General features: G+C 41.3%; 1 protein-coding gene across 9 annotated transcripts in view; it reads left to right on the top strand.

The window, feature by feature from the left end:
• The window catches only part of ptprsb (protein tyrosine phosphatase receptor type Sb), a 106,542-nt gene that overhangs the window by 39,504 nt on the left and 40,442 nt on the right, over positions 1 to 26,596 (top strand). For 5 of the 9 annotated variants that reach the window (XM_074688555.1, XM_074688557.1, XM_074688556.1 and 2 more), the window contains exons 5-8: positions 5,120 to 5,308; positions 20,218 to 20,328; positions 24,770 to 24,784; positions 26,071 to 26,340. In XM_074688555.1, the coding sequence (XP_074544656.1) occupies positions 5,120 to 5,308; positions 20,218 to 20,328; positions 24,770 to 24,784; positions 26,071 to 26,340 (585 nt within the window). The remainder of the gene's footprint in view (positions 1 to 5,119; positions 5,309 to 20,217; positions 20,329 to 24,769; positions 24,785 to 26,070; positions 26,341 to 26,596) is intronic. The other 4 variants (XM_074688559.1, XM_074688558.1, XM_074688561.1 and 1 more) reach the window with 1 other exon arrangement.

The following is a 26,596-nucleotide window of genomic DNA, read 5'->3' as shown; positions in this document are numbered from 1 at the left end:
AGCTCCTTCTTGATGCTTTGATTCACTCTCTTGCCTTCTGCCACATTTGTCCTGTCCTCACTCTTCTCTGCTGTGCCATCATCAGCAGCTTGACATTCCTATCTGACGGTGTGTCTCTCCAAAGCTGATGACTGTGGAAAAAGAGAGACGGAGAAAGAGGGCGATAGATCCTATCTCCACTCAGCCACTCATCCCCACAGCGGAGTGTGTGGAAACAGATGGCACGGGTCTGTCATGTGGTTAGGTAGCAGGGGGCCCGGAGGAGGAGAGGAGCAGAGGAGGGAAAACACACGGACATGTTGACGTGGCTGTGGTCTGCATCTCGGACCGTGTTTGGCTCCAGATTTGTCAGAGCTGTTGTGCTTATGCTTGAGCCATGGCAAACTTTTGGGTGTTTTGTTGTGTTTGACAATCAAGAGGCTGCAGCGAGTTTGATTTATTAGCTGAGCAAATTAGCGTCTTGGTAATTGCTTTGCTGCTGTAGTGAAGGTGGAATATATAATTATAGTCTCAGGTATGGGGGAGGTGTGTGTGTTTGTGTGTGTGTGTGTGTGTGATAGAAAGAGAGTGGTTAAAGGGTAAGGCGAGGAGGAAGCAGGAAAGCTGACGGATGCTTGATTACGTGTCTAGCCATCTGGACTGTTGTCACCAAGATGCTTAATCCCATTCAGCAGAGAAAGTGAGTGTTAATGTGCTTTTGTGTGTATGTGTGTGTGCGTGCGTGTGTGTGTGTGTGAACAGAAAGCAACTGCTTCTCTGTGTGCACACACCTTCACTCTCCAACTCTCCAGGATATGTGTGGATGTGTTTCCATGCATTATTCCACACTTTGCATAAATCTGTGAAGATGCTAATCGGAACATGGCTATAGAAACAAATGCACTCACACACACACACACACACACACACACACCTCTGTTCTGCCCCCCTCAGCCACCCACCACCTCCACCACCACTGTAATCAGACACATCCAGACGCATGCAGACACATCCCAGATCGGCCTCTCTAATCGTTGGTACATTTTAACAATTACTGCTAACAAGTCCTTATTACCCCCAGTGCCCTGCCCCTCCTCTTGATCCCAGCTTCTAATTGCTGCTGCTGTTTCTGAGCAGCTCTCTGCATAGTTATTAGACAAGAATCATTACCAGCACATAACACAAGGCCACACTACGCCAAACCTCACAGTTCACCGCCACTGCCACCAAACACCTGTGTTTCTGGGTGAGGAGAGAACCGTAAGTGTGTGTGTGTGTATGTGGCCGTGTGTTCCTGTGTGTCGCCACTTAAGTCCTTCCTGCTGACTGGGCGGTGTGTTTATCCTCCTGTAGAAATAGCCTGTCACACACACATTAAAACCTAGCTGTGTTGCTGCCAGCCTACCAGATCACCTAATGACTCGGTAGCTGTAGGAAGGAAAACGCCGCTTTGATGGAGGAAGAATATTGTGGCTCGGCTGTCCTCGCCAGCAGCTCTACTTTCAAAGGCCTGCAGATGTTTAAGGAGGGGGAGGGAGGTTGACAGTGGCTCTCACATTACTGTGTCAGTGAGCAAGGATTGGATGCGAGGCAGGGTTGACTCTGTCTCTGTTCAGGCAGATAAACTGGACGTTTGTGTTCAGAACGGCTGAAAATCAGCTGTCAGAAAAATGAGGAGTTCACAGATTTGTTGAATAATGTCCCAGTCATTTTGCTCCAAAATTAAGGATGAGCAATCCTCACATACAGCACACCTCTCTGACCCCAGCCACAGCACTCCATCTTCCTTTATCACTGTATTATTATCTCTTTAAGCCGTGCCAGCAGTATATTCTGGGGATGATGGAGCTGGACTGTCAGTGTTCAGCTGGAGGATGAATCCTCCTGAATCTGACTCATTCTGTCAAGCAGTGATGAGGTTCAAATTGAGTATCGTGAAGTTCTCTTTTTAACATTTCATCTGGAGCCATTTTCAGGTTGGGAATAAATGTACCCTAAATACACTTTGGATTGAGGAACCTAGATTAGCTTTAATTAGCAGAAGTGGTCCAAGATTCTGTCCCATGTACAAAGGCAATGATGGCAATCCTGTAGTGAGATCAGGATGACCTGGGCCTGTATGCATTACCATTACCATTAGTCCTAACGTTCTGTTATGGAATAGCCCGTGTGGCTGCAGCGTTACCCGCATGCACAGCTGCAAATAATCATCCAGTTAACTAATTGCACCATGAAAGAGACACAGGTGCAGATTATGTCATAATTAAGGAGAATTTCCCGGAAAACCCCATCAAACAAACTCAAACTGCACATGTCTACCACTCATAAACAGCAGTAAACCTGGCCAAACAGTGTGACTGAGAGAAGATTAGGAAAAGGTTTTTTAGCCAAAGAAATAGAGATTTTATTACAAGAATACACAAACAGCTGTTATGGATAGAATAGAATAGAATAAAATAAAATAGAATAGAATTCTTCCAATGCGGCGTTGATGTCTGGTGTTAACTCCGTTAGCCATGTCTGTGAATAGCATGATGCTACTCTGCTCTCTGGTATTCCCTCTGTTGCAGGGTTAGCACAGCTAGCTCGTTCATCTTATTGGAGATAGATCTTACGTTCCCAATAACGATGGATGGAAGGACAGGTCTATGTCATCACTTCTTAGCTCACACCTGAGAACCAGCACGTCGTCCTCACCCCCTTCTCCTCACCTTGTGGGAAGACATCAGGCCTTACACCAGTTAGCATTGATGTGCTACTGGCTGCTAACAGCTGATTGCACATGTAAACAATGCAGCCATGGTTATATGAAGGATCTTCAGACAAACACAGGAGAAAAAATAGTAAAAATATCACTGCAGCCACAAAAAGTTTGGTGTCTATGAGCAACAAATGAACCATACAAAGTAATGATCCACTCCAAATACAAAGATTACGAAAAAGAGGCGAAAAGAATTACAAGAAACGGACAAAGAAGAGAGAGCTACTGCAAAAGGCAGCCATATCCAACAGGGCGGCGCCTAGCAACTGGAGTCAGTCAGGTAAACAAAGAGAAAGAGAAAGTTTGCCGATCTTGAACAGAGTAAATGTGTGTGGTCTTTCTGAGCACACAGTAGAAAACCTCAAAAATAAAATCAGTAATATGAAAGCTGTTTTGCGCCGCAGCAATGCCCCCAGTACCTCGATGAACAACTTTTGAAGCAGTTTATGAACGCCAACATATCACCACACACATTTTGGAAGGACCCAGACGTATTGAATCAAAAAGCGAATCAAACTTATAAAACGCACCGGTTTGTCCTCCTTGTCTCATCTGTTCACTGAAAGAATGTGTCCCCTAAATCTAAATTTGCTGTATGGCTACACATCACCACTTTTCCAAAGGATTGTCCACTATCTTTCTATGTTTCGTCTCAAACTGTAACGTATTGCGCCATGTCTGCCTTTAAACAGCCGAACAGGCGCTGTAATCCTGCTGTTTGCGCCTGTAATGGTGGGGTCTACCTCCATTAAAGCAAACGCTCTTTTGGGCCGTTATTTTGGCTCATGCATACCACTAATCAACTTTTTTTTCACCGTTAGTACAAACGGTCTGTTTTCCTCACTAATGGCTTGTCATGCATACGGGCCCTGGTGGTTTGAGCACTGAAGTGCAGAGGCTTTAGTCTTCATAGCAGCAGTAGCTGGATTTAATGCTGGCTGTGTGCATTTGCTGGATGTCTTCCACCACTCCCACTCCCCACATTTCCCCTCTCTCTGCATCTCTCCCATCAATGAATACTCAAAAACAATACTGAAAAATAACTAAAGGAGATAAAAAAATGGGGATATTCTGTCCCAGTCCCTTCCCACATCCACAGCTATTCAATATTTAATCTTTCTGGGTCTTTCAAACTCAGCCAACCCCCTCTCCATTTCCTCAATGAGTGTTAAAATATGGTGGTGGCTGGTGGTGGCTGGTGGTGCAGCAGGACTGACTCTGTACCCCCTTTTGCTAACCAAAACACACAGATTAAACACTGTATGAAGCGACAAAAGATGCCTCAAATCACTGTAGTCAACAGCAGAACAGGCTGTTTTGTTGATTTAAAAGTGACAATTAGTTATGGAAAGCCAACAAACTCAAAATGTAAAATCAAGCTGACAAAGTTTACAACTAAACATCTTTTTAACGTCAAACCAATGGTTGAAATTTCTCTGACAAATGAGCTTTTTGACAATAATCAGCCTGAAAACAGCAAAGTGTAACGACATAAACGATGTTTGAGAAAAGTGCACTTTTTAAAAATTTGCTTCAGTCTTATAGTTGTTAATGGTAGAGCAGGTTTTAAGACTTGCACTGTAGCCACTCACCAGGGGGAGCTCTTAAAGCTTTGGTTTCATTTGACTCAGCTTTTGTTCTGTCCATACACTTTGTGTTTATGGCTAATGTTAGCAAACTGGAATGGGTTATTACAATAAAGGATGATTTTGCTTTTTTGTAAGCGTATAAGTATGCTGATGTTAGCATTTAGCTTAAAATTTGGGATGCACGATATATCGGTATTGACCAATGTTGGTCGTTTTTTTTTTTTTTTTGATATATCAGTATCGGCCGATATTTACTCATTGGCTGTGGGCCATTTTCAGAGCATCTTGAACGATTTTTTTTTGAGACTCAAATGATATTGTTTTCTATGACTATGTGAACACCAAAGCTACCCAAGAAGAGTGGACTCTCTTCCTGTTTTTGATCCAAAAAACAGACAAAACGTCTTTTTTGATTGCGTTGATCTGGGTTTCATCCTTTGATCCTTTCCATGATCTCTGTCGTCTTTTCTCACGATCCCACCGCTCTTTCTCTGTGAACCTTTGTCAAAATTGTTTTTTTTATATATATTTTTTTTCTGACCAATATTGATATCGGTAAATATTGTTTATCGGCCATAACAGCAATATTAAGATCAGATATCGGTATCGGCAAAAATTAAAATACTTTTTGGTATTTCTAAGCTAACAGTATTTTTTTTCCTTGTACAAAAAAACAAAACAAAACAACAATAAAAAAGAACATAAAGTCAGTTTTTGTACTTCCTGGTGAGACAGATTTTAGATTGTTTTATAACCCTGAATGTTTCCTTCTTTGTCTGCTTCCCCTCAGAGGACCTGTTGCCGTTTGGCTTCCCCAGCATAGACATGGGTCCCCAGCTGAAGGTGGTGGAGCGGACAAGGACGGCCACCATGCTCTGTGCGGCCAGCGGCATCCCGGACCCAGAGATCTCCTGGTTCAAAGACTTCCTGCCTGTGGAGCCCAGCTCGAGCCAGGGTCGCATCAAACAGCTCCGATCAGGTGGGAAAGACGAGCCGTACCTGTCAGATGATGTCATGTAAAAATAAGTAAACAAACAGAGCATCTAGAGCTTAGCATTGCTATCAGGTTAAAATCCCTGTTGCTCTAAATTTGGCGATTATCGTGTTTTAATTAGGATTGAGGGATTACATGCTCCTCTCTGAGTTTATCTGCATCCTTTGGGGGTGTAAAACCTTTTTACAGCCAATTTTTATAAAAGGATAATTGTGCCGTCTTTAAGCCATTAAAAATGCTGTTTTTTATTAACATTGGGGAGAGAAGATTAGAATAAGATGACACTTAAAAGGCACAAATCTCTTCCCTTTGTGGATCATAAATGTCTAATAACAGCAGCATGAAGAGGCAAAGTCTCAAATACACAAGTGGGTTGAAAAAAGTTGACAAACAACTCCAAAGTAAAAGAAGTTTGGAATAAATGCTTAATGACATAATCAATCCACCTCAAAATAGCTGCAGTTCTCTTTTCCCAGATTTTAAAATCAATGCATAGTGATGGGAGTTTCTCCACATTAGGATTTTAACTGATGTTCCTCTTATCTTCTGACCCGCCCAGCCCGAGGAGTGTGAAATGAACTCTGAATGTAAAATCACTTTTGCCAGGGACAGTAATAGGAAAGAGAAAGAGGGAAATTGTTTTTTTTTTTGCAAAGTGAAAAACTGTGTTTGTGCGGACAGAGGGGGTGATGAAAAACAGAGGAAAAACATCTTGCGTTTAAGACAGTCTGCTCAGCTTTGTTTATGCTCTCCTGTATGGATGACACAGTGTCTCTTGGAGTAGGCAGATGCGTATTTTCTCAGCCATTCCCTCTCAGCTCTCCTCAGGGAGGATGAAAGTGATGGTGAGGCGAAACCATTTTGCTGTCGCTTCATCCATATTGTCTGTGCTCCAGCGTCCTGCCAGCTCCCATATCTCCCTGCTGTCAGCCAATAGCCTTCACCGATCACCAGAGCCCCCTGTTAGCCTAGTGCAAGCGTCTACTCACAGTTCACGCTGTTTAAAAAATATTAGAAGTCTTCAACTTTCTAATTTTTACTGTTTTGATGTATGCTCAACTTAATGTCCTATACAGCACCGGCAGTTTTTAAAAACTACAGATTCAGCCGCCCACATGATGGTGTGAGAAATTCTAAAAAGAGTGGGTCATTTTTGCTTATTCTGCTTTCTCAGGGTAAAAGCCCTGTAACTATATGACTCAGATATTAGACACATGAAACGGTCACAACAAAGCAAAAAGTGAAAACATAGCACCACATATAACCCAGAGCTTCATGTCCTCAGAGAAAATACACTAACTGTAAGAGAAAGGTGGAGCAGCTACTGTTTTTTTTATTCTTTGCAAGGTAATGCTATTAGCCTGTGTGTTACCATTCTTTCTTTGTTTCTTTCTTTATGTCAAACATTTGTAGATTGTAATTAAACAAATGACAATAAAAATACATGAGTATGTAAACATACGACAATGTTTGAGAAGGGACAGGGGGAAGCTAAAACTTACATGAACCTGCCCCTACTTACCGAAGCATATCAATGTATTTAAACAGAATAACTCTTATACAGAGTAAATACAACTTCCAAACAAAAGAAGGAAAACTGTGAAGCACATTAACATGCTATAACAGAGAATAACCCTAATAAACACATAAATTTAAATCAACAAAGAATAACTTACACAGAGTAACTACCAATTACAAACAAATCAACCCTTGCAAGTTACCAAGAACTGGTTTATACCTCTTGATGTGGATAACACATACTATTAGGAAAGTACACACCCTCCAACAAATGAAGGAAAAGATGCAAATAAACAAAGTTACAACTTTACTATTTGACCCACAATTCCGGTGTTTGAATTTAGGACTTCAGTAACTATAATGCAAACATGGTCAACAAGACTGGCTTGGGTTCTTGGACTTTCATTAAATCCAATCCAATGCTCAACAGTAGCTCAGATACAGTAACATCCAGAAAGATCTACAGTAAGTCAGCACTGCACAGGTACATACAGTCAGAGTGTTTCCAAATTGGGGATGGGAAGCGAAAACCGGTTCCTGTTGAGAATCGATAAGAAATGTTTCAGTCCATTGATGTCGTTAGCCTTTGTGCTTAACGATTCCCTTATCAATTCTCTACATTGTGCTGGAGCCTCCAGGCCTTTCGTCGACTAGTCTGCTTTAGCTATCTTAGCTTATCAGATAGATAACGTTTCCCAAGAAAACTCTGATTCAGGATTTTCAGCTTGAAGTTTTACTGAAGAACTGACTTCATAAAGAAATGTACATTACTCTCTCTCAGGAGATTCATATTCAGTACATTCAAAATGGTATAAATCACCTTATTTACCAAAATAACAAAAAAGCGCAAACTTGATGCTAACGTATATAGGAAACTGCATTGATATGCTAGCAGTTAGCATACATCAGTATAACTTCAGCTTAAGAATAGAATTTCAACTTTCAGCACAGAAACATATCACATCAACTCTTTGTAAAACATACTGAGAATTTCAAATGTCAAAAGCTAACAGGCTAATGAAAGGCTCATGGCTGACTTCATAACTACGGAAAGATTCCAAACAACTTAAACTATTGCTATAACCACTTTGAGACACTAGATGGCCTACTTGAATTGAAATATTACAACACAGTACATCAACGTTACATTGTGCAATTTTTACCTGTTTCTGTGTAATTATGCCCAGAAACATCCAGACTCAGGGACTTATTACATTTTATTCACTTACGTTATAAACTTAATTAAATGTTGACACAGAAAACCTGTAAAGCTGCTTTTTGTATCAAGAAAATTCACAACAGGAATTGATAAGGGAATCAATAAAAAATCAGATCGATAAGCAGAATCAATAAGGGCATCGGTATTGACAAAATCTTATCAATTCCCATCCCTATTCCAAATGTAATCTGTAACTTGAAGAAAACTGAATGATTAGTGTGGTCACTTAGGAGATAACACTGTATCAGTGCTGCTTTCTGTGTCAATATCCAGAGACACATTCAATGGGGTGGCCAAGGGTGGCATGACCTCTCTTTGAAATCTGATGGGCTACCTTTGCCGTGCTAAAACTCTTTTTTTTTTATTGCCAGTTAAAGGCTGGATATTTACACCTCTGGAGCCTCTCGCCCTCAGTATGAACCTAACAGAAGCGGTCCCACAGCTCCACCACTATTGGCGGCACCAGAGGTGTTTACATTAGCGAGTGAGGATGTCTGTGAGCTGGCAGAGCAGGAGGGTCTGAACATGGCCGTGTGTGCATGTTTGAACACCTATGTTATACAGTTTCAGGATTGATATGAGAGTGCAAAAGAGGTATGATGGCGCTGATGAGAACCCATGATACATATAGGATTTATGATCTGATATTTTCTTTTGCAGAGGCAGGACTTATGTTCACATTTTGGCTGTGTTGCGTCAGGCTGTCAGTATTTCATTCATCTATTTTTCATCCAGATCAAGACGTTGAATATTCCTCTAGGACACTCTTATCTTATCTTATCCATTGGTTCAATGAACATGTGAATGGGAAATGAAGATGGAGGTTTTTTATTGTCTTTATGGTATTTTACCCAGAAAATAAATGCTGACTAAAGCTTCATCCCTGAAACCTGAGACTTGTTACTGGAAAAGACCTGATGTGGTTGGAAGTTTGTTCCATTCACTCTGTGTTAGAAGCAGCTGCTTCACTTCACAAAACTTACTGAAACACAAATCCCGCATTTAAATAAAATGCTGGTATCCTACTTAAATAAACTTTTTAGAGTGCTGGTTTGTTTAAAAACTCCAGTATTTAGGACAAAAAGTGACCAGCAGAGGTGGGTGGTATGACTCCAGGCCAGTTAGTCACAGGCAGTGCCTCACAAATATCAACACTATCGTAGGCTGAGCAAAACTACTTTTCTGGTAGATTGCCAAATTGAAAACTTAATGTGGCTAACAGATGATACCGGAAAAAAAGCTTTAGAGCTGAAATGAAACTGAATGCTGTGGACTTGATAAGTGCAATGGATGTTGTCAAGCAGTACAGTGAACAGAGACTCACCTAAAAAAGACTATGTCTTCTTAACCACAACTTTTACTCTGGGTGTTGAAGGAGAATCTACTTGATGAATCCTTTAAGAGTAAACTGAGGAAAATATCAAATGTTTTGAATATTTAATTAAACAGGAATGTAACAAATCTTTAATTTGATCAGTTTGAGTAGATAAGATCAGCAGAGGCGGGTGTGTGCACAACGGGGTGAGCAGGTGTTTGTGTGGGACAATGTGGGACACGCTTTTACAATGATAAAACATATTCTACATTTTTGAATAATGTCTATCCAACCATAAAACAAAAACATTTCTATTGAGACCGAGCTTATAAATATGAATAAAAAACATTTGATTTGGTTGCATATATTTACACATTTTGCATTCTTTTATTCCACATTTTTTTTCTTAGATGGAATTTTTCCAACTCACAAGGCCAGTTCATGCATTTTTCACCGGAAAATGATAGTCGTAAAAATGTTTTTGAAAAAATCTACTGGTAAAAATTCAAGGAAGAAACCAGAAGTTTCTCAGAGCTTGTGAAGTATTGTGTTTGTATAGAGAGATTATTTGTTTATCAACAATGCAAGATGTGCGCAGCTCAAGTGCAGAAGCACTGAGGAGTCTGAGGAGTATAATGGTCTGTCAACTGACGTGGAGGAGTTAACCACCAAAAAACAGATTTTAAACTAAATATCATCACTTTTACGGATGGGAAACGGCTCTCAAGTTTGTGAAATAGCAGTGAGTGGACAGATATTAGATGGACAGACGATTTTAGCGGAGAAATCAATGCTCAATGCTCATGACTGTATTATCTGTGGACACTTACCAGACTGTGACAGACCAGGACATAAACATGTGTCAATAAATCAGAAACCCTCCCAGACCAAAAGAAGCACAGACTGCTGAGTCTGAGACCTGGTTCATAATAAAAGAACCAGAAAACTACGACCAGTTAATTATTTACCCGCAGATGTCGCTGATGTTTCAGTGTAAAGTGTGACCCTGTTAACTGGTGACTCTCGGCCGTTAATCACTGATATTGTCGGCTGAGAGTCTCCAGTTAGCATGGTCACTATTAACTCCATAACACCGGTTGCTCTGCTACGGTCGAAACTTTAAAGTCATTGCCTCTGTTGTATAGTTTAGTTTCTAAAAACTGACCACAGAACAACCATCCATATTTATGCTGATAACAGGCAGAATTTAGTGTTTAAAAAACGCTAACTTGTCTGAATGAATGGAGCAAAATGCTGCTTCTGAGTTCAAGATGTGTGCGCACCTTTATGATGACGTAGACTGATAATCCCTCTATACATTTGGAGTATTAGCTATTTGTTTACGTTTAGTGCACGCTCTCAACTCTCAAAGGTCGGTTAATTCATAATAATGAAACAAAAAGGCACAACTGACAACATTTTAACTTTCTGCTGGGGACGTGTCCTGTAGGTTTGAGGCTTCACATCATACTCACCCCCATGCGTGATGCAAAAATATTTGATCAAGTTCCCAAAACACTCACTGGTTTAACCCAAAAATAAACATGTTCCCATCACTTTTTTTCTAAGGGATTTCATGTTTACCATAAAAATCTGCGTTTTGGTTGCTGAGGCTTTTGTCTTTGTTTTTTCGTGTCAGTGGGCGGTGGTAAAGAGGACAGGTTGATGAATTCCTGACCCCTCGTGAATGTTGATATTGACTGACAGACAATGGTGATGGCCCTCTTTAACCTATTGAAAGTCATGTTTTCAGAAAAGAAAAACTGGAGAGCAAGAGCCAATCAAATGCGGGACATCGTCTCAGTTTGCAGGACGTGGGAAAAGTGATTAAAATGCTGTGTAGTCCCACACAAACTGGGACACCTGGTCACCCTACTGCACCCTAATGTAATCCAGTTATTTTCCTGCATAAGTTGGTGGCCACCCTACATGGCCACCCTAATCAGAAAACCCTGGACACACCCCTGCTTGTATATATTTTGTGGCTAGAGACTCATTCACACAACAACACAATACACACCACAACCACAAGTGAAGGAGTCCACAGCTTGTCAGTCCTGAGATGCCTCGCTTTGGTGGTTACAGTGTGCTGTTGTGATTGGATAACAGCTCCTTAAGGGAGTGGTTAATAACAGAGTCTGTAGCTTTTCAGGTAGCTACTGCCCACTCTGTCCCAGTTTTAGCTCCTTCATCTAGTCTTTTCATGAATCCACTAACCCACTAGTGTGTGGAAATTTATACCAGCACTGTGTGGTGCTGAGTGTGTGTGAGTGTGTGATTGCCTCTGTGTAAAATACGCTGCAGCTGGTGTGGGTTGAAGTTTGTGTAGGAAAAGTCGTGCTGCAAATGGAGGCAGGTGAGACAGTGTGTTGGTAAAAAAGAGAAAAAAATGAGAGACCATTAAAGCGCTGGTACCAGGGACATAAGGTACATGCCAGAGGGAGCAGTAGTGACTGTTTTATAGACTCCTAATTGCGATAAATACTAGGCAAACATTTTTTATTCTCTGCTCATAATTTATGAGATAGCGTTGGTGGCCTTGGAGCTACAAAACAAAGAAACTTTCTCAAACACTTCCGTGCTGCCTTTATTTTCCCTTCTACCACTTTGTAAAGTATATTTTCATTCCTATGCAGAACTGTGAATACTTATTCCTGCAGCCAAAAAACGGTAAATAATTCAACAATCCATCATGATAAGTTTCACTCGGTGTACTCTGAGGCTCATTTTGCCCTCTATAGGATGTCACACAGAGACATGACACTGATTCACCGGTACAGAACGTTAGGCCACATTTCACATCAATGAAACAGTAGCAAGACAAATGGCTCAGTGCGATTCACCGTGGGGCTTTAATAGGATTTCAAATCACCGAAAGCATCACGAAGCTGAACAACAAAACACACTGTATAATGAACCAAACACTGCAGTGAGATGACTTGGAGGAAATCAATTACACCGAAGCAAAGGCGCAAAAAAGCAGCGAGATATGTTGTGGATGAAACACTCCTTTAGAATCTGTTTAACGAAGGCACCTTCCAAGCAGCGCCTCGGATTTTGTGGACGGCTGCCAGTTCTCGTTGGGGCGCAGCCAGGGATCTGTTTTGGGCCGCAAACATTGTTTTCTCTCAGTCTTTCCTTTTCTCTCTCTGCTGGAAATATTTTTATGGCCCAGATGGGTCAAAATGAAAAATGATATTGAGACGGCTGCACTGGAATCCCACTAAAGGTGACTGTTAGCCACTTTACAGCCCATAAGAATCCATCATCACTGGTGTCCTCCGGCTGCAGGTAACTGTCCAAAAGGTGACAGTTGTGAACGCCAGCTTCCTGTGGGTACCAACATATGGCACTCTATAGAGTTGAACTTCCAAACATCTTTATACCTCAACTGAGGGATCCATCTATTTTTCCATGCCATCTGCTGCAGCAGTTTAGATGTGCATGAGGAGAGCTGTGACAAGTGATCCGTCTATCTCCACATTTGGGACGAGATCTGGAGAGTTTACCTAAGCACTTAGCAGCCCTCACAGACACACACACTCTAACAGATGGCGAGCAATATGGACCCTGAGGTTGACTGCTGGGTAAAGGATGGACCTGTCCCGACTGGGATCTGATCAAAGGTGATCATGTCACCAAAAGCAAAACAGAGAAATGATTGAGATGTAAGATCTCGGTTTCTTTCACTCAGCTGTGCAGTAAACCACTTAAAAAACATGAAAACAATCGTACAGGTCTAGTCTTTATGAATTCTGACTGACTGAAAATTTTGCTTGTGCACCACTGAATCCCTCTATCTTGATTTTATTTACGGTCCCGTCTGCTTATCTGCCTGTTAGTCAGCGAGATCTCTTCTTAAAAGCAGATTTCAGTGAAATTTGGATGGGAAATTAGGACACCGGCCAAAAAAAAACAAGTCATTTGTTTTTGGTGGGAATCCAGGATTATTTTTTTTCCAAGGAAATCCTTTTACAGATGATATTACAGATCATAGCTGACAGAAAAAGCCCAATACTGTTTATTCTGTTATTTCTCATAAGCTTAAAAAAACGACCCATCTACAACATAGCTCTCAAGTCCATCTTTATTTTTTGCATGTAAAATCGAAGATAATCAATTCAAAGATTCAAAGAATAATAATAATTTTACTGTGCATTTGCATGCCAACATATTTTTACAATTAAAGGTCCCATGTTATGCAAAAATCACATTATTAAGCCTTTTAGTGAAATTTGTGGGTCTTTGTCTTTCCTCCCAGCCCAAAAAATGTGAAATTGAATGACAAAACCTGTACTTAGTAGTGCTTGTGAATATAAAATCCTGACCTAAAACGAGCTGTTTGGATTTTGGGGATTTGCCGACATCAGCTATTCCTTTTTTGACCAATCAGGAGCAAGTCTGACCTGATTGGTCTACCGCAGCAGATACCCCCGAACCCCCTCCCCACTGCTGGAGAGAAATCTCTCCAACAGTGGGGAGGGGAATGCCAAAGTTGAAGAGCCATCACTGCTCTTTTTTTGGCTGTAAACAGCCACATAGTTCCATGCACAAGCTTCTCATCCCAGAAGAAGACAAGACCAAGTGGCCAGGGTTCATTTATCAAGGAAATGTTCCAGCTACACTCAGTAAAACTGTGCATGTGTGTGCTAGTAACTTCACGGCCGACTGCTTTTCCAACTTTGGACAGTACAACAGAGGGCTAGCAAATAGACTCTTCCTGAATCCAGGCACATTACCAACCATCCACCAACAAATCTCAAACCCTGGAAATGTGGGTATTTTAAATGCTGTGTGCTGTGGAGCAGATGTAAGAGCTTTTCCTCAGTGTCCCCCCTGTCCCTGTGTTAGCTTCGGGATGCTAACTTTAGCTGCGGTTAGCCTGTTGTTTTAGCCTGCTTCGCTGTTTTCTAAACATTGTGCACTCGAAGTATGTGGCGCCGTTCTCAGTGACGCTGAAGAGCGGGGCAGTATCAGCGGTGGCTCATTTACATATGAAGGCCACGCCCACTAAATCCGAGCATTCTGAACAGAGGGGCTATGAGAGCCTGGAAACAATGCTGCTGTGCTTGATTTATTGGCTTTTTGGACCAAAATATGTTACTACCATTTCATGAAGACGTCAATGATCCATATTAAACTGCAGAAAAAGAGCGTAATATGGGACCTTTAATAAATTGTTGGTTATGACTTTAAGCTGTGAAAAATGTCAACACCACAATCCAGAACAAGAAGCTACAAGAGTGAACTGATTGACAAACTGTAGCAGAATCTCAGTTTTCTGGTGGAGAAGTTGTGGTTAACTTTTTTTTACCTTGCTTCATGAGTGTTAAGATGTTGTGTCAGTGTTTATGTTCACATTTATCAGTGTTATGTAAATGTACTGCAGTATAAATAGCTCCCTTCTGTCTCCATTGTCGGTAACGTCCGGTCCCAGTTAAAGTTAATGTCCCTCCTGTGGGAGATACGGGGTCCAGCTGATCTGTTTGACCTACATGTTCTGGCGCACCTATCAGGTTGGCAGTATCTGTTGTCATCCGAGCAGCAGAGTCTCTGCCCAGCAGACATAATACACCCTCTGCGATTTCACAGCAGCTCGATTTACTGAAGTCACATCTCATTCTAGGTCTGTCAGCAGCTTCCACACTCGCTAACAAACTGCCCCCCTCCTCCTTTCCTCTCCCTCTGTTATCTTTCACTCTCCCTTTTTACAGCTCTGTGCTGCTTCTCCAAACCGACTGTCGTAACGTTTGTGTGTGAAAGACACACGTCTGCTGTTTATGCATATGTGATGACCTTTGTGCGCACATATATACTGAAAACTGTTTAGTTACTGCCTGTTTTGCATAAAAGACAATTTCAATCGCCGATTCTGAATTTGTGCTGATGGTTAGCCATACGAGCTGCTTCCAGCTGTCAGATGAGTTCTTGTTTGCCGAGCTCCACCTGTCCAGCTTCATCTCTCCTCCACTCCGTCTTTCTCTCCTATCTCCTTCCTCCTTCATGAGAGGAAGGCTGGGCTTGTAGAGCAGATAATTTATTCCTGTTTATCTCCGAACTTGGCCCTGTACCATGGGGAAATGAGAGATGGAGAAACAGAGAGAAAGAGGAGGGCACGAGCTGTGTTTCTCTCATGTGCTGCAGAAGACAGAGGCGAACGGTTGACAGCTCCAGCTCGCAGGGCCTCAGCTCAATAAACACACTCAAGCACAGGAAACGCACGCCTGTGTCCTCACCGGGCGTAACAAGTCAAACTTTTGCCTCCTCTGAGCCTCCAAAAAACAAGTTGTTTAAACTTCAGCATGTAGCGATCACCAACTGATGAGGCTCACACACACTGAAAACACACACGCGTGAGGTCTCTGTGGAGCCTTTTAGTGCTTAACTGGCCGGCTTTTTAAGATTTAATCAGTGAAAGCTTTTCTCTCCATTAGGATAACACACCATGTGTACCGTCTGTGTCTGCAGCAGTGGAAAATAGCTGTCTGTACGTCATCTCAAGTATTGGACTCAATTTTGAATGCAGGGTTGTTTTTATTTCAATAAATTATCTTGTTTATGAATGGATATGAGGGTTTAATCTGTAAACTGTCAGAAAGGACAGGTGGGATGGTTTCATTTACCTTTTAATATTCACTTTACAATAACATGAACTCAATAAGAAGACGGAAAAGAAAGAATCTTTTATATAAAGTGCAGTAAATGTTTGAGGCCAGTCATTATATACACTCACCGGCCACTTTATTAGGTACACCTTGCTAGTTCTGGGTTGGACCCCCTTTTGCCTTCAGATCTGCCTTAATCCTCCGTGGCAGTTGCTGCAGATTTGTCGGCTGAACATCCATGATGAGAATCTCCCGTTCCACCACATCCCAAAGGTGCTCTATTGGATTGAGATCTGGGGACTGTGGAGGACATATAAGTACAGTGAACTCATTGTCATTTTGAAGAAACCAGTCTGAGATGATTCCAGCTTTATGACATGGAGCGTTATCCTGCTGGAAGTAGCCATCAGAAGATGGGTACACTGTGCTCATAAAGGGATGGACATGGTCAGCAACAATACTCAGGTAGGCTGTGGACTTTAAACCATGCTCAGTTGGTACTAAGGGGCCCAAAGTGAGCCAAGAAAGTACCCCCCACACCATTACACCAGCAGCAGCAGCCTGAACCGTTGATACAAGGCAGGATGGATCCATGCTTTCATGTTGTTGACGCCAAATTCTGACCCTACCATCTGAATGTGGAGCAGAAATCCAGACTCATCAGACCAGGCAACGTTTTTCCAATCTTCTATTGTCCAGTTTTGGTGTTGCTGTGTGAATTGTAGCCTCAGTTTCCTGTTCTTAGCTGACAGGAGGGTCACCCAGTGTGGTCTTCTGCTGCTGTAGTTCATCTCCCTCAAGGTTGGACGTGTTGTGTGTTCAGAGATGCTCTTCTGCAGACCTCGGTTGTAACCAGTGGTTATTTGAGTTACTGTTGCCTTTCTTTCAGCTCCAACCAGTCTGTCCATTCTCCTCTGACCTCTGGCATCAACAAGGCATTTTGTCCCACAGAACTGCTGCTCACTGGATATTTTCTCTTTTTTGGACCATTCTCTGTAAACCCTAGAGATGGTTGTTGGTTAAAATCCCAGTAGATCAGCAGTTTCTGAAATACTCAGACCAGCCCGTCTGGCACCAACAACCATGCCACGTTCAAAGTCCCTTAAATCACCTTTCTTCCTCATTCTGATGCTCGTTTGAACTGCAGCAGATCATCTTGACCATGTCTACATGCCTAAATGCAATGAGCTGCTGTCTTTTGATTGGCTGATTAGAAATTTGCGTTACGGAGCAGTTGGACAGGTGTAACTAATAAAGCGGCTGGTGAGTGTATAACAGTGCACGTCAGATCTTTTCAGTATGGTACAAACAGATTATATAACTATGCAATGAAAAATACACATTGTAGAGTTATAACTTATTGAGGCTCCCTTTAAGTTAGTGGATGACATCTGTAAAAGTCAGATCAAGGGAAAAACTAATTAAGTCTCTTTCTGAGGTTGTTTGCTTTCTGTTTTTCTTTGTTCACATAGAGCACAAGATTGTTTTAAAGATTTAATTTATATGGCAGGGTCACAACAGTCATGTTTTCACCATGCACAGCCATGCACATAGAGTTTATTGCTTTAGCTTTAGCTTTGGTTAAATTTTGGTTTACATGTAACTGAATATCCATCATGCAGTCTTCATCAGCCACGCGGAGCTGATTAAGCCCTCACCACCAGCTCTGATGAATCTCTGTTTCCATTGTTGTTAAATCTGGTGTGTGTGCTGACAGTGGTGGAGGTGCACAGGTAATGAGCCAGCGTTAATTGGTTCGCCATTGCTGGGCAACCATGGGCAGAAAGTAGGCCTTAATGTAGCACCAATGAAAGGATTATGATGCTGAAAGAAGAAGAAAAAAGTCAGCTCAGAAGGATGAATCATGATTAAAGGTAGAGGGTAATGTAAGGTGAGGGGAAGCAGCGAAAAGCTACACTGTTAAATGTAACATGTTGTTTCAACGTAAAAAAGTGATGTAAAGGGCTGCCTCAAAATTTTATGTTAGATCAAAACATACACTTTGTCATTATAAGAGCAGTTATCTTGAGTAAATCAGATGTCTTGTATCAACCCTTGTCTTAGTTTTGTTGATTTGGATTTAACTTAACTTTTTCAGGTACTTGTTTGAAATAATTAATCTATTTTTTTTATAATAAATAAATAAATAAACAAATATATATGAAAAATAATTAAAAATAGAAATATTTTTTTAAATATTTTTTTCACCTCAACTTAAGTTTTCAGTTCTGCTGACATTTCATTTTTGTTTATATAAATTATATTTTTTAGTTACCTCATCTTTTTAAGGTGCTCTCCTTACTTATGGTGACAAAAAAATTGAAATTCCCAAAGGCATTCTGGGTAGGCTGCAGCTTCACAAAACAGTTTGAGGCTCTCATATCCATTGTGCTCCCATCTCACCCATGGTGAAAAATAAGTTTTAGATCACAATTCACAAAAGCATTGTGGGTAATAACTTTTTAATCCCATGCTCACCTGAATTCCCTCATTGTCAAGTCTGATTTATTTGGACATAGATTTTAAAGTTAAAATATATTTTGTAGTGGAGATGATGCCAACTTATTATCAAGAGTTATCACAACAATTTCAGTAATCTTTTGTCATATTGACATAGAACAATAAGCTAGAAGAACAAATATACAAAATCACGTTTTACAGTGTAGTTGTTGCTCTTGTTCATTTGGATTGGCATCATCAGTCTTTGTGTGATTATTCTCTCTGCCAGAAGGGGGAGACAAAAGTTTCAGACAGCAGGTTTACCTTTGAGGTAATTACTGTGATCCTCAACCTTTCAGTTTACATCTTAGCGCATTGGATCCTAAAGGAATGAGTTTTTAAATGCTTGAAAACACTACACTCAAAAAGAGATTGATGCGGTTTTAATGTGCGTTTGTTGGAGACATGTATCTGAATTTCATCTAATGGTGCTTTTGATTTGTCTCTAGTTTTCAAAAGGAACAATAAAAGTGTGGCTTTATTGGTGCCTGTGCTGCTATTTCTGCAGCGAGGAATCTAAACACACGTGTTCATGACAAATCAGTGTGATAAGAGACACACCAAACCATCTGTTTCTCTGTGTATCTCTGTACATCTCTTATAAGCCAGATCCCTTTATCAGCCGTTCAGAAGGCCTGGTACAAAGCGCTGTGCTCGATAAGTGTGTGTGTGTGTGTGTGTGTGTGTGTGTGTGTGTGTGTGTGTGTGTGTGTGTGTGTGTGTGTGTGTGTGTGTGTGTGTGTGTGTGTGTGTGTGTATGTGTATGTGTATGTGTGTGTGTGTGTGTGTGTGTGTGTGTGTGTGTATGTGTCAGATCCACACGCTTCATGTGATTGTTGTGTGCGGTTTTAGTTGTGTCTTTTTCCCCCCTCTCCTCCTGCAGCAGAGTGTAATCCATGGTTTTGTGCTTCCTCCTCAGGCTTCATGTCAAAGTCAGTTTCAGATGAGATGAATGTGACAGAGCCGACTGAAAGAGCAAAAAAAAATCACGGCTGGTAATTCAAAAGGCTGCTGGCAAAAAAAAAAAAAAAAGTTTTAAGAAGCCGTGAGAATAGCACGGTGTGAAGCCAAGGAAACAAAAGAATACCTGACAAGTACTGTGTGTAATTATAGCACATTTAGGGAGACACTGTTTACCACGCTGGGATCAGCCGAAGAGGATAAAAATTGAAGAAGTAAAAGGAACAAGTTGAGGAGTTAAAGAGCATCGTCGGGTTGTAGCCGCAGGGGGAAGCCATGTAGCTGCTGCCAGTTATCTGCCAAGATAGAAGAGGCTTTCTTCACGGCTGCAGTGCTGAAGGAGAGGAATCACTAGCTTGCAAAAACTATATAACAGAAGATCCTTTAAATGTCATGGAGTTTACAAAAAGTCATTGCGGGACTGAGCATCCAAACTTTTGGTACAGATTTGGATTTCTGTGTGTAACCATTTCTGTTTGTTTTTAAAAAGAGGACAGGGCCTGATACCATCTTTTTTGCTGGTTAGTAAAGCACAGCCTGTTCTGATGATGTCTCACAGACATGACAGCCAAACTGACTTTATTAGATGTTGAAGCTATAGAAGGGAGGATATGCCTGGGGTCAAAATTTAACAGAAACAGACCAGTAGACAAACGTTGCAGGATGAAAAGCAGAGCATGCAAAGAAAGTAAGACAGCAGCAGGGACTATTTTCTGCATACTCAACTCAGTGTCTCTATTCCTTTCTCCTCCTCTGTCTGTCACTTTGTGTCTCGCAGGAGCGCTGCAGATTGAGAACAGCGAGGAGACCGACCAAGGGAAGTACGAGTGTGTGGCCACCAACTCCCAAGGCGTGCGCTACTCCTCCCCTGCCAACCTCTATGTGCGAGGTAGGACCTGATCACATTACACGTGCACATCACGCACACACATTCAAAGACCAGAAACACACAGAAGCCCCCACATTTAAGGTGCTGCTATAAAATAAACATTTCTCTTTTCCATAGCTGTGCTCTTACTGTAAACAACTATTACTAACCCATTCATTGTCTACGGTACTTGTTGACTCTGTTGTTTCTCACAACCACCTTAACAAGTCCACCTTAAACCTTGGTGCGAGCCCCCGCGATACAATCAGATTAAAGATGAAGCTGGGGACACACCTCGGTTTAACTGCATGGAAACATCACTGATCTGTCTACTAAAATGGTTTCTGTACAAGAGGCAGATTAAACAAAAAAGGAAATTTGATTGAAATTGGAAATCATAAGAAAAATACTTTAATGGCACCCATTGGACCCCTATTTAACTTATCTTAGTTTGGGCTGTGGGTGCTGATTGGCTAAATACCAGAACAATGTGAGAAAATACAAGTTCTACTTTCTATGTGAAGTGAGTTATCAGAGGAGTGTGTGAGCGTGTGTGTGTGTGTGTGTGTGTGTGAGCGTGTGTGTGAGCGTGTGGGTGTGTGATGCAGAGGTGTGAGTGGCTTTGCGCTGGCTGTTTTTATTCTCTCTGTGTTTCCCCGTTCTTTCTCTCCCCCCTCACGTCATTGTGTTCTGCATCAACCCCCTCTCATCCCTCAGAGCTTCGAGAAGGTTGGTGTGCTCTTTCTTTTCTTTTGTTACTCCTTTGTTTCAGAAAGCTTTACTTATTGAAACAGAGAGAAACAAAAAAAAAAAATCCAAGACATTTGAAGGACGTCGGAGTAGATTTTAAAGTGAAATGTCTCCAAAATTTAAGAGAGATGATTTCTCTAAAGCTGCTACCGTGATGATGATGATGATGGTGATGATGATGAAGTGGTCTGCCTACGCAGCAGAGTGCATTGTCTGCATTGTGAGGCCTTGTGTGCAGAACCCTTGGTATTGCCTTCACTCCCCGATCAATGTTTTCTGCATGGTATGATCTTGTTGTCATGGAGACCCAAGAATTGGAAGATTAAAAAAGAGGCGATGTTTGCATGAAAGGAGCGCGAGAGAAAGAGAAAGAAGCACCGCTTGCATGTGTGTGGACTGACGGACTGACACAGGAGCATGGCACAGTGTGTGTTCACGCCTATTGATATGCTCAGATTGTAACAGTATTACTGGACTTGCTGTCTTGTCATGTCGTTTGCTTCTGTGTCTTTTTTTTTCTGCCTTTGTGTAATCGTGTGTGTCACAGCTTTCATGACATCACATCTTGTCTCGCTCTGCGCTCGTTGCTGGAAATCTTGCACTTACTGTCATGCTTGCACTTGCCCTGATATGTTGAGGTGTGATTATTTGTACAGGTTTTTGAAGCATCTTCTATTTTTGTCAAATTCATGATGGCCACTCGAGACAATGGGAAGTAAAAGAAGAAAAAGAAAGAAAAAAAAAGATTTTCTACACTACTTTACCTTTATGCTTATGTCCCCTATTAAACCAAAGGGAAATGTTTTCACCACTATGCTAACATCCTACTAAAAGAAAGAAAGGTACCAAATGTTAGTTGATTTATGCTTTCAAGACACTCAAGATATTCATCATTATAAAAAAACTCTATAAAAAGTCCCACCATTTTGCACAGAAATACCTATACTTGTGTATTTTTCAATCATTCTGTAAATAATTCTAGCAAGTGCAGGCTCTCCACGTAGACATCCCAGCAGTACTTCAAAAATATTTTCAACAACATTGTTTTCTCCCGCTAAAGCAAATTTAATTGAAAGAAATCACTGAATACACTTCCACAGGTTTCATTTTTCTGGGATTTTACAATGAAAGACTTACTGGACCTAGAATGACCAGTAGCTAGCTCGTTGTGGCTAATATTAGCCCACTTCAGCTCATGTTAGCTAGATAATGCTGAGTCGTAATGGAACTCGTTCATTCATAAAGCCTATGTGCACATGACTCAGTGTTTGAGTAGTAACTGAATAGAACAACAAAATTACGTGGTATAAGCTGCGCTAATGTTAGCTAGTTTAGCTCCTCTAATTACAGACCCTGTCAGCAACATAATAACGAAATAGTCTAATCTACTTACCTGTACTGTTAGGCTAAAGTTTAGCTGTTGTAATACCCGACTAGGTATTAGACCCTTCCCCAAGGGCTTTTACCTCAGGATACCTCACTTGATATAGAAAAGTTAGCTTATGGTGGCTAATGTTCACTAGCTTTAGTTTTTTAGTTTTTTTAAGAAATTGTTGCAGCTACCGAGTAATGATAAATTTTATAAGTCTTTTCTATTTGTAGTGACATGTTTCAACCTAAAATCATTAATTCGGCTGAAAGTCGGCTGATGCTAATGTTAGCAAAATTACACAGTACAGTTTCAAGCAAATGTTATATTGAGCCAACATGTCAAAAACAACTGTTGTAAAAAGTTGCACAGAGTAGTTTGTATTCTGGCTTTTATATAAGTGTAAGGAGTTCAGCTTGTGATTGGGTGATTCTATATTTTGATCTAAAGGATTTGAGATTTATTTTAACTCTGCAGCACCTCTGCTAAAAGTTAGCAATATGCCAATATGTTATTTACTGTTACCCAGTCAGTCCTGTGTCCTGGCAGCCGCTATCTTTGCAAACACTTAGACACGCCTCTGCTGACTGACATTTGAAATTAATCATATCCATTCACATTTTAGATAACGGGTGGAGGATATTAATGATTCCCTCTCACTACAGTGGTTAATGAAAGCCGTGTCCTTGAGACAGACCGGATGGTGCTGCATAAATGTCAGCTCAGTGACGCCGCTGCCGAACGAGTAGAGAGCAGTGCGGAGATCCAGCGGTAATCCTTGCGGCTGTGCCAAGGTCTCCTCAGTCTGTAGCCTCCAGACTCCCTGCAGAGGACACGACTAATGATAGCTCTGCTAATAAAGATTGAGGCTCCTGGCTCTCTCAAACAGTATAGAAAATGGAGGGGAATCATGCAGCCTTGCTAGATTAACTTTAAGCTGGAGGCTCTGTGAGCATGTGAAGGATTATCCCTTGTTATGAGCTCACTTCATTGTAAAGTCCTCGGCTGTGTCTCTGCGGTGGATTCTTCAGTCTTTTGTCTCTTGGCCTGATGGATTTTTTTTTAGAAATACTCTTACTGCTGAGGTCATGTTTCACTAAACGATCATCCTGAGTCTTCACCTTCATCCTGCTCTTGCTCATATTACCACACTAATCTATATGCTTGACTAATTGTCCTTTTATGTTTATTTTTCCATAACTGTAGGTATAAAATAACTGATTGATTGAATTAAATCTGCTTTGCTTGTTGCTTGTCTTGTGCATGAAGCTAAGGCTGTCTGTCTGTCTGTCTGTCTTTCTGTCTGTCTGTCTGTCTGTCTGTCTCCAGCATGCCCATGTAAGGAGAAGCCTGCCTAATCATGTCTGTTCTCTAACAGATCTACCTGTTTTTGTCTCTTTGTCTCTTTTGTGTCTTCAACTTCTGTATCCAATTCTGGGTATCTTCCATATTTTAATTTGATTTATTTATTCTTTAATTTGAAAGAGTATTGAAAATGTGTTACTGATAAAACGACAGTGATGTCATGGCAACTTTTTTGACTCTAATTTGTTGAAATCATGCCAAAAAAATATTAACTTCTATCCAATTGTCTCTAGATTCTTTGAGTAGGGGGGATGAGGCCCGTGAAGATTCCAAGTAATGATGTTACACATTTTGGAGTGGAGGTTGTGCAGCAAATTTCCCCGTATTTATTATTTATCTTTTTCTTGTTCTTTTACGAGTAATAATAAATATTACAAGTAGTGCTTGATTTCATGTTGAGGACTAGAAGACCCTTATTTATTTGCTCCCTTAGGTTTTTAATTTATTCTTCTTTTTCATTTCTTTTGATTTTTATTCTTTTTGAACTGAAGATTTGTTGCTCCCCGGTATTGTACTGCCAAGCTTCCTAGTATTGAGTTCAGTTTTGTTTTTCGACTATGTTTTTTGCTCTCTGTCTGCCCTCCTTTTCATTCTCTCCTCCCATACAGAGATGTGTGTCTGTTTCTCTCTCTGTTTCCTGTCTTGTGACCCTGGGGTATCTTCTTCTCCTCTTCTTTTTCTTTCTCTGTTCCTTCAACATCCGTTCTCTACTTCGCTCTTCTCTTTATCTCCTACCTTTAAAGCACCTCCTCTCTGAATGGGCCTGACTCTGGTATATAGCCGTGTTTTTAAAATAGATCCATGTGTTTTCTTCTTCCTCACTCCTCTTTACTTCCCCCCTTTTCCCTCCTTCCCCCTAAAACCCTCTTCTAATCCTCTCTTTATCTCCACTTCCCTGTCTTCTCCCCTCCTTTCCCTCTCCCCGTCCTTTTTTTCTCTTCTTCTTCTTCTGCATTCTGTCTGCACCCTGATGTGTAGGAGCGACAGACACATGTACATAAGTTTATTAACTTATAAACATGCACATACTACCTCACATATCTCTCTTTTTGCTCGCACTTGTTCTTTCCCGTTCTGCCTCTCTCATGCTGTCTTGGTGTTCTTTACTTAATGTGTCCAATGATCACTCTGTAATTTGCCACGACACCTTTTAAGAACCCACTCCTGTCCACATTTCCAATTCATTTGACAACACACTGTATCAGTTATGAATCCTATGTATTGTACAGTATCTTGTTGTACAATGTGGCTGTCCTTTGCTACATTGCCTGTCATTGTCTGGAAGAGAAGCAGAGCTGTCTTTCTATCTTTCTCTCCTTCTATCTGTCCTTCTTCCTGTCTCTCTGGTCCTTCCTCTATCCCTCTATCAGTGTCTCTTCTCTTGTCTTGCTTCTCTCCGTCTTCAGTTCTTCGTTCTCTTCTTTGTGTTCCTCCACCATGTTTTCCCTCTTGAGTCGCCCAGGCATGCAAGTGACCTATGAGTTCAGTCTCTCAGTGCATCTCTCCCTAATTCAAAGTCAACCCGGCTCTGACAGATGCAGCATTGGATATACTTTGCAACTTTTCTTGTTCTTCTTATGGAGGACACAAATAGCAAGCAGGGTCTATTTACCGGCCTCTATGATGCATACACTCCCTCTAAAAAGAGCCCGTATGATGCAGAAGCACCCTGAGGCGCTGAAATCTCCATGAAGAAAAGTTTTTCATGTTAAGTCTTCGGAGAAGTTGAACATCTTGTCTTTGAGGTGAAAAGTGATCATTTTGCATTTTAAAAAAATTCAGAAAAAATTCGGAAGAGAAACTGACTATAGGTGTCATGTCCTGGCTGAAACAGTACTCAAGAGTTTGTCACTTTATTATTTTTTAGGCAGCTCACTCTGATTGGTTGAGCTCAACACAAGATTTGTGTCTTTCTGTTGGAATCATCAGTACCATAAAGTAATTGGGACAAAACTTGAAATATCCCTTTGTAATTTTCTGTAAAAACCCTGAAGTTCATTCTCCCCCTTCCTGTTACTCTCCTCTCTTCTTCTCTATCTCCTTTTCTTTCTTTTTCTTTCCTGCTCTTTCTCTCAATCTTCACCTTGCTTCTCTGCCTCGGTCTCCCTCTTTTTCCCTCTTTTTCTCTCTGATTCTCCTCACTCCCTTCTTCCTTCCCCCCTCCTCCTTCTTTCTCCGCCTTTCTGCTCCTCACTCCCTTCCCCACTTTTCACCTTACCTTCCCCCACCCGTACCCCCAAACCCCCCTCCTCTCTGCCCTGACTCTCCTCCTTTCCCAGTGCGCCGTGTGCCCCCTCGTTTCTCAATCCTCCCCTCCAACCACGAGATCATGCCAGGAGGGAGCGTGAATATCACCTGCGTGGCTGTGGGTTCGCCCATGCCTTACGTCAAGTGGATGCTGGGCACTGAGGACCTCACCCCAGAGGATGAGATGCCGATCGGGCGCAATGTTCTGGAGTTAAAGGGTGTCGGGGAGTCTGCAAACTACACCTGTATGGCCATGAGCAGCCTGGGTATCATCGAGGCCGTCGCTCAGGTCTTAGTAAAGAGTAAGAGACCCTTTAACGACACGCTGAGTCATCCCAAGTCTGTCATTGAAACATAGAGGTGTGGGAGGAAATATAACACAAGGGAACACAATGTTTGTTGAGTTAGGTCTGACAGCTGTTTTTAACTAATGTTTGGGTGCAGAATCCAAAACTAATCTCAGTTTTTGTCTACCATGTCAAGTTTTTGAACTATAGGATCCCTGTTTTCTTAAAAAACATGAAAAAATCTTCAAGTATTGACTTAGAATGAAATATG

Source organism: Halichoeres trimaculatus, unplaced genomic scaffold (genome assembly GCF_033239565.1).
Source record: "Halichoeres trimaculatus isolate MK-OKI-2021-1 unplaced genomic scaffold, fHalTri1.1 fHalTri1_scaffold_15, whole genome shotgun sequence".
NCBI lineage: Eukaryota > Metazoa > Chordata > Actinopteri > Labriformes > Labridae > Halichoeres > Halichoeres trimaculatus.
Note: the sequence above shows the minus strand (reverse complement) of the source record. Positions and strands in the feature narration are given on the sequence as shown.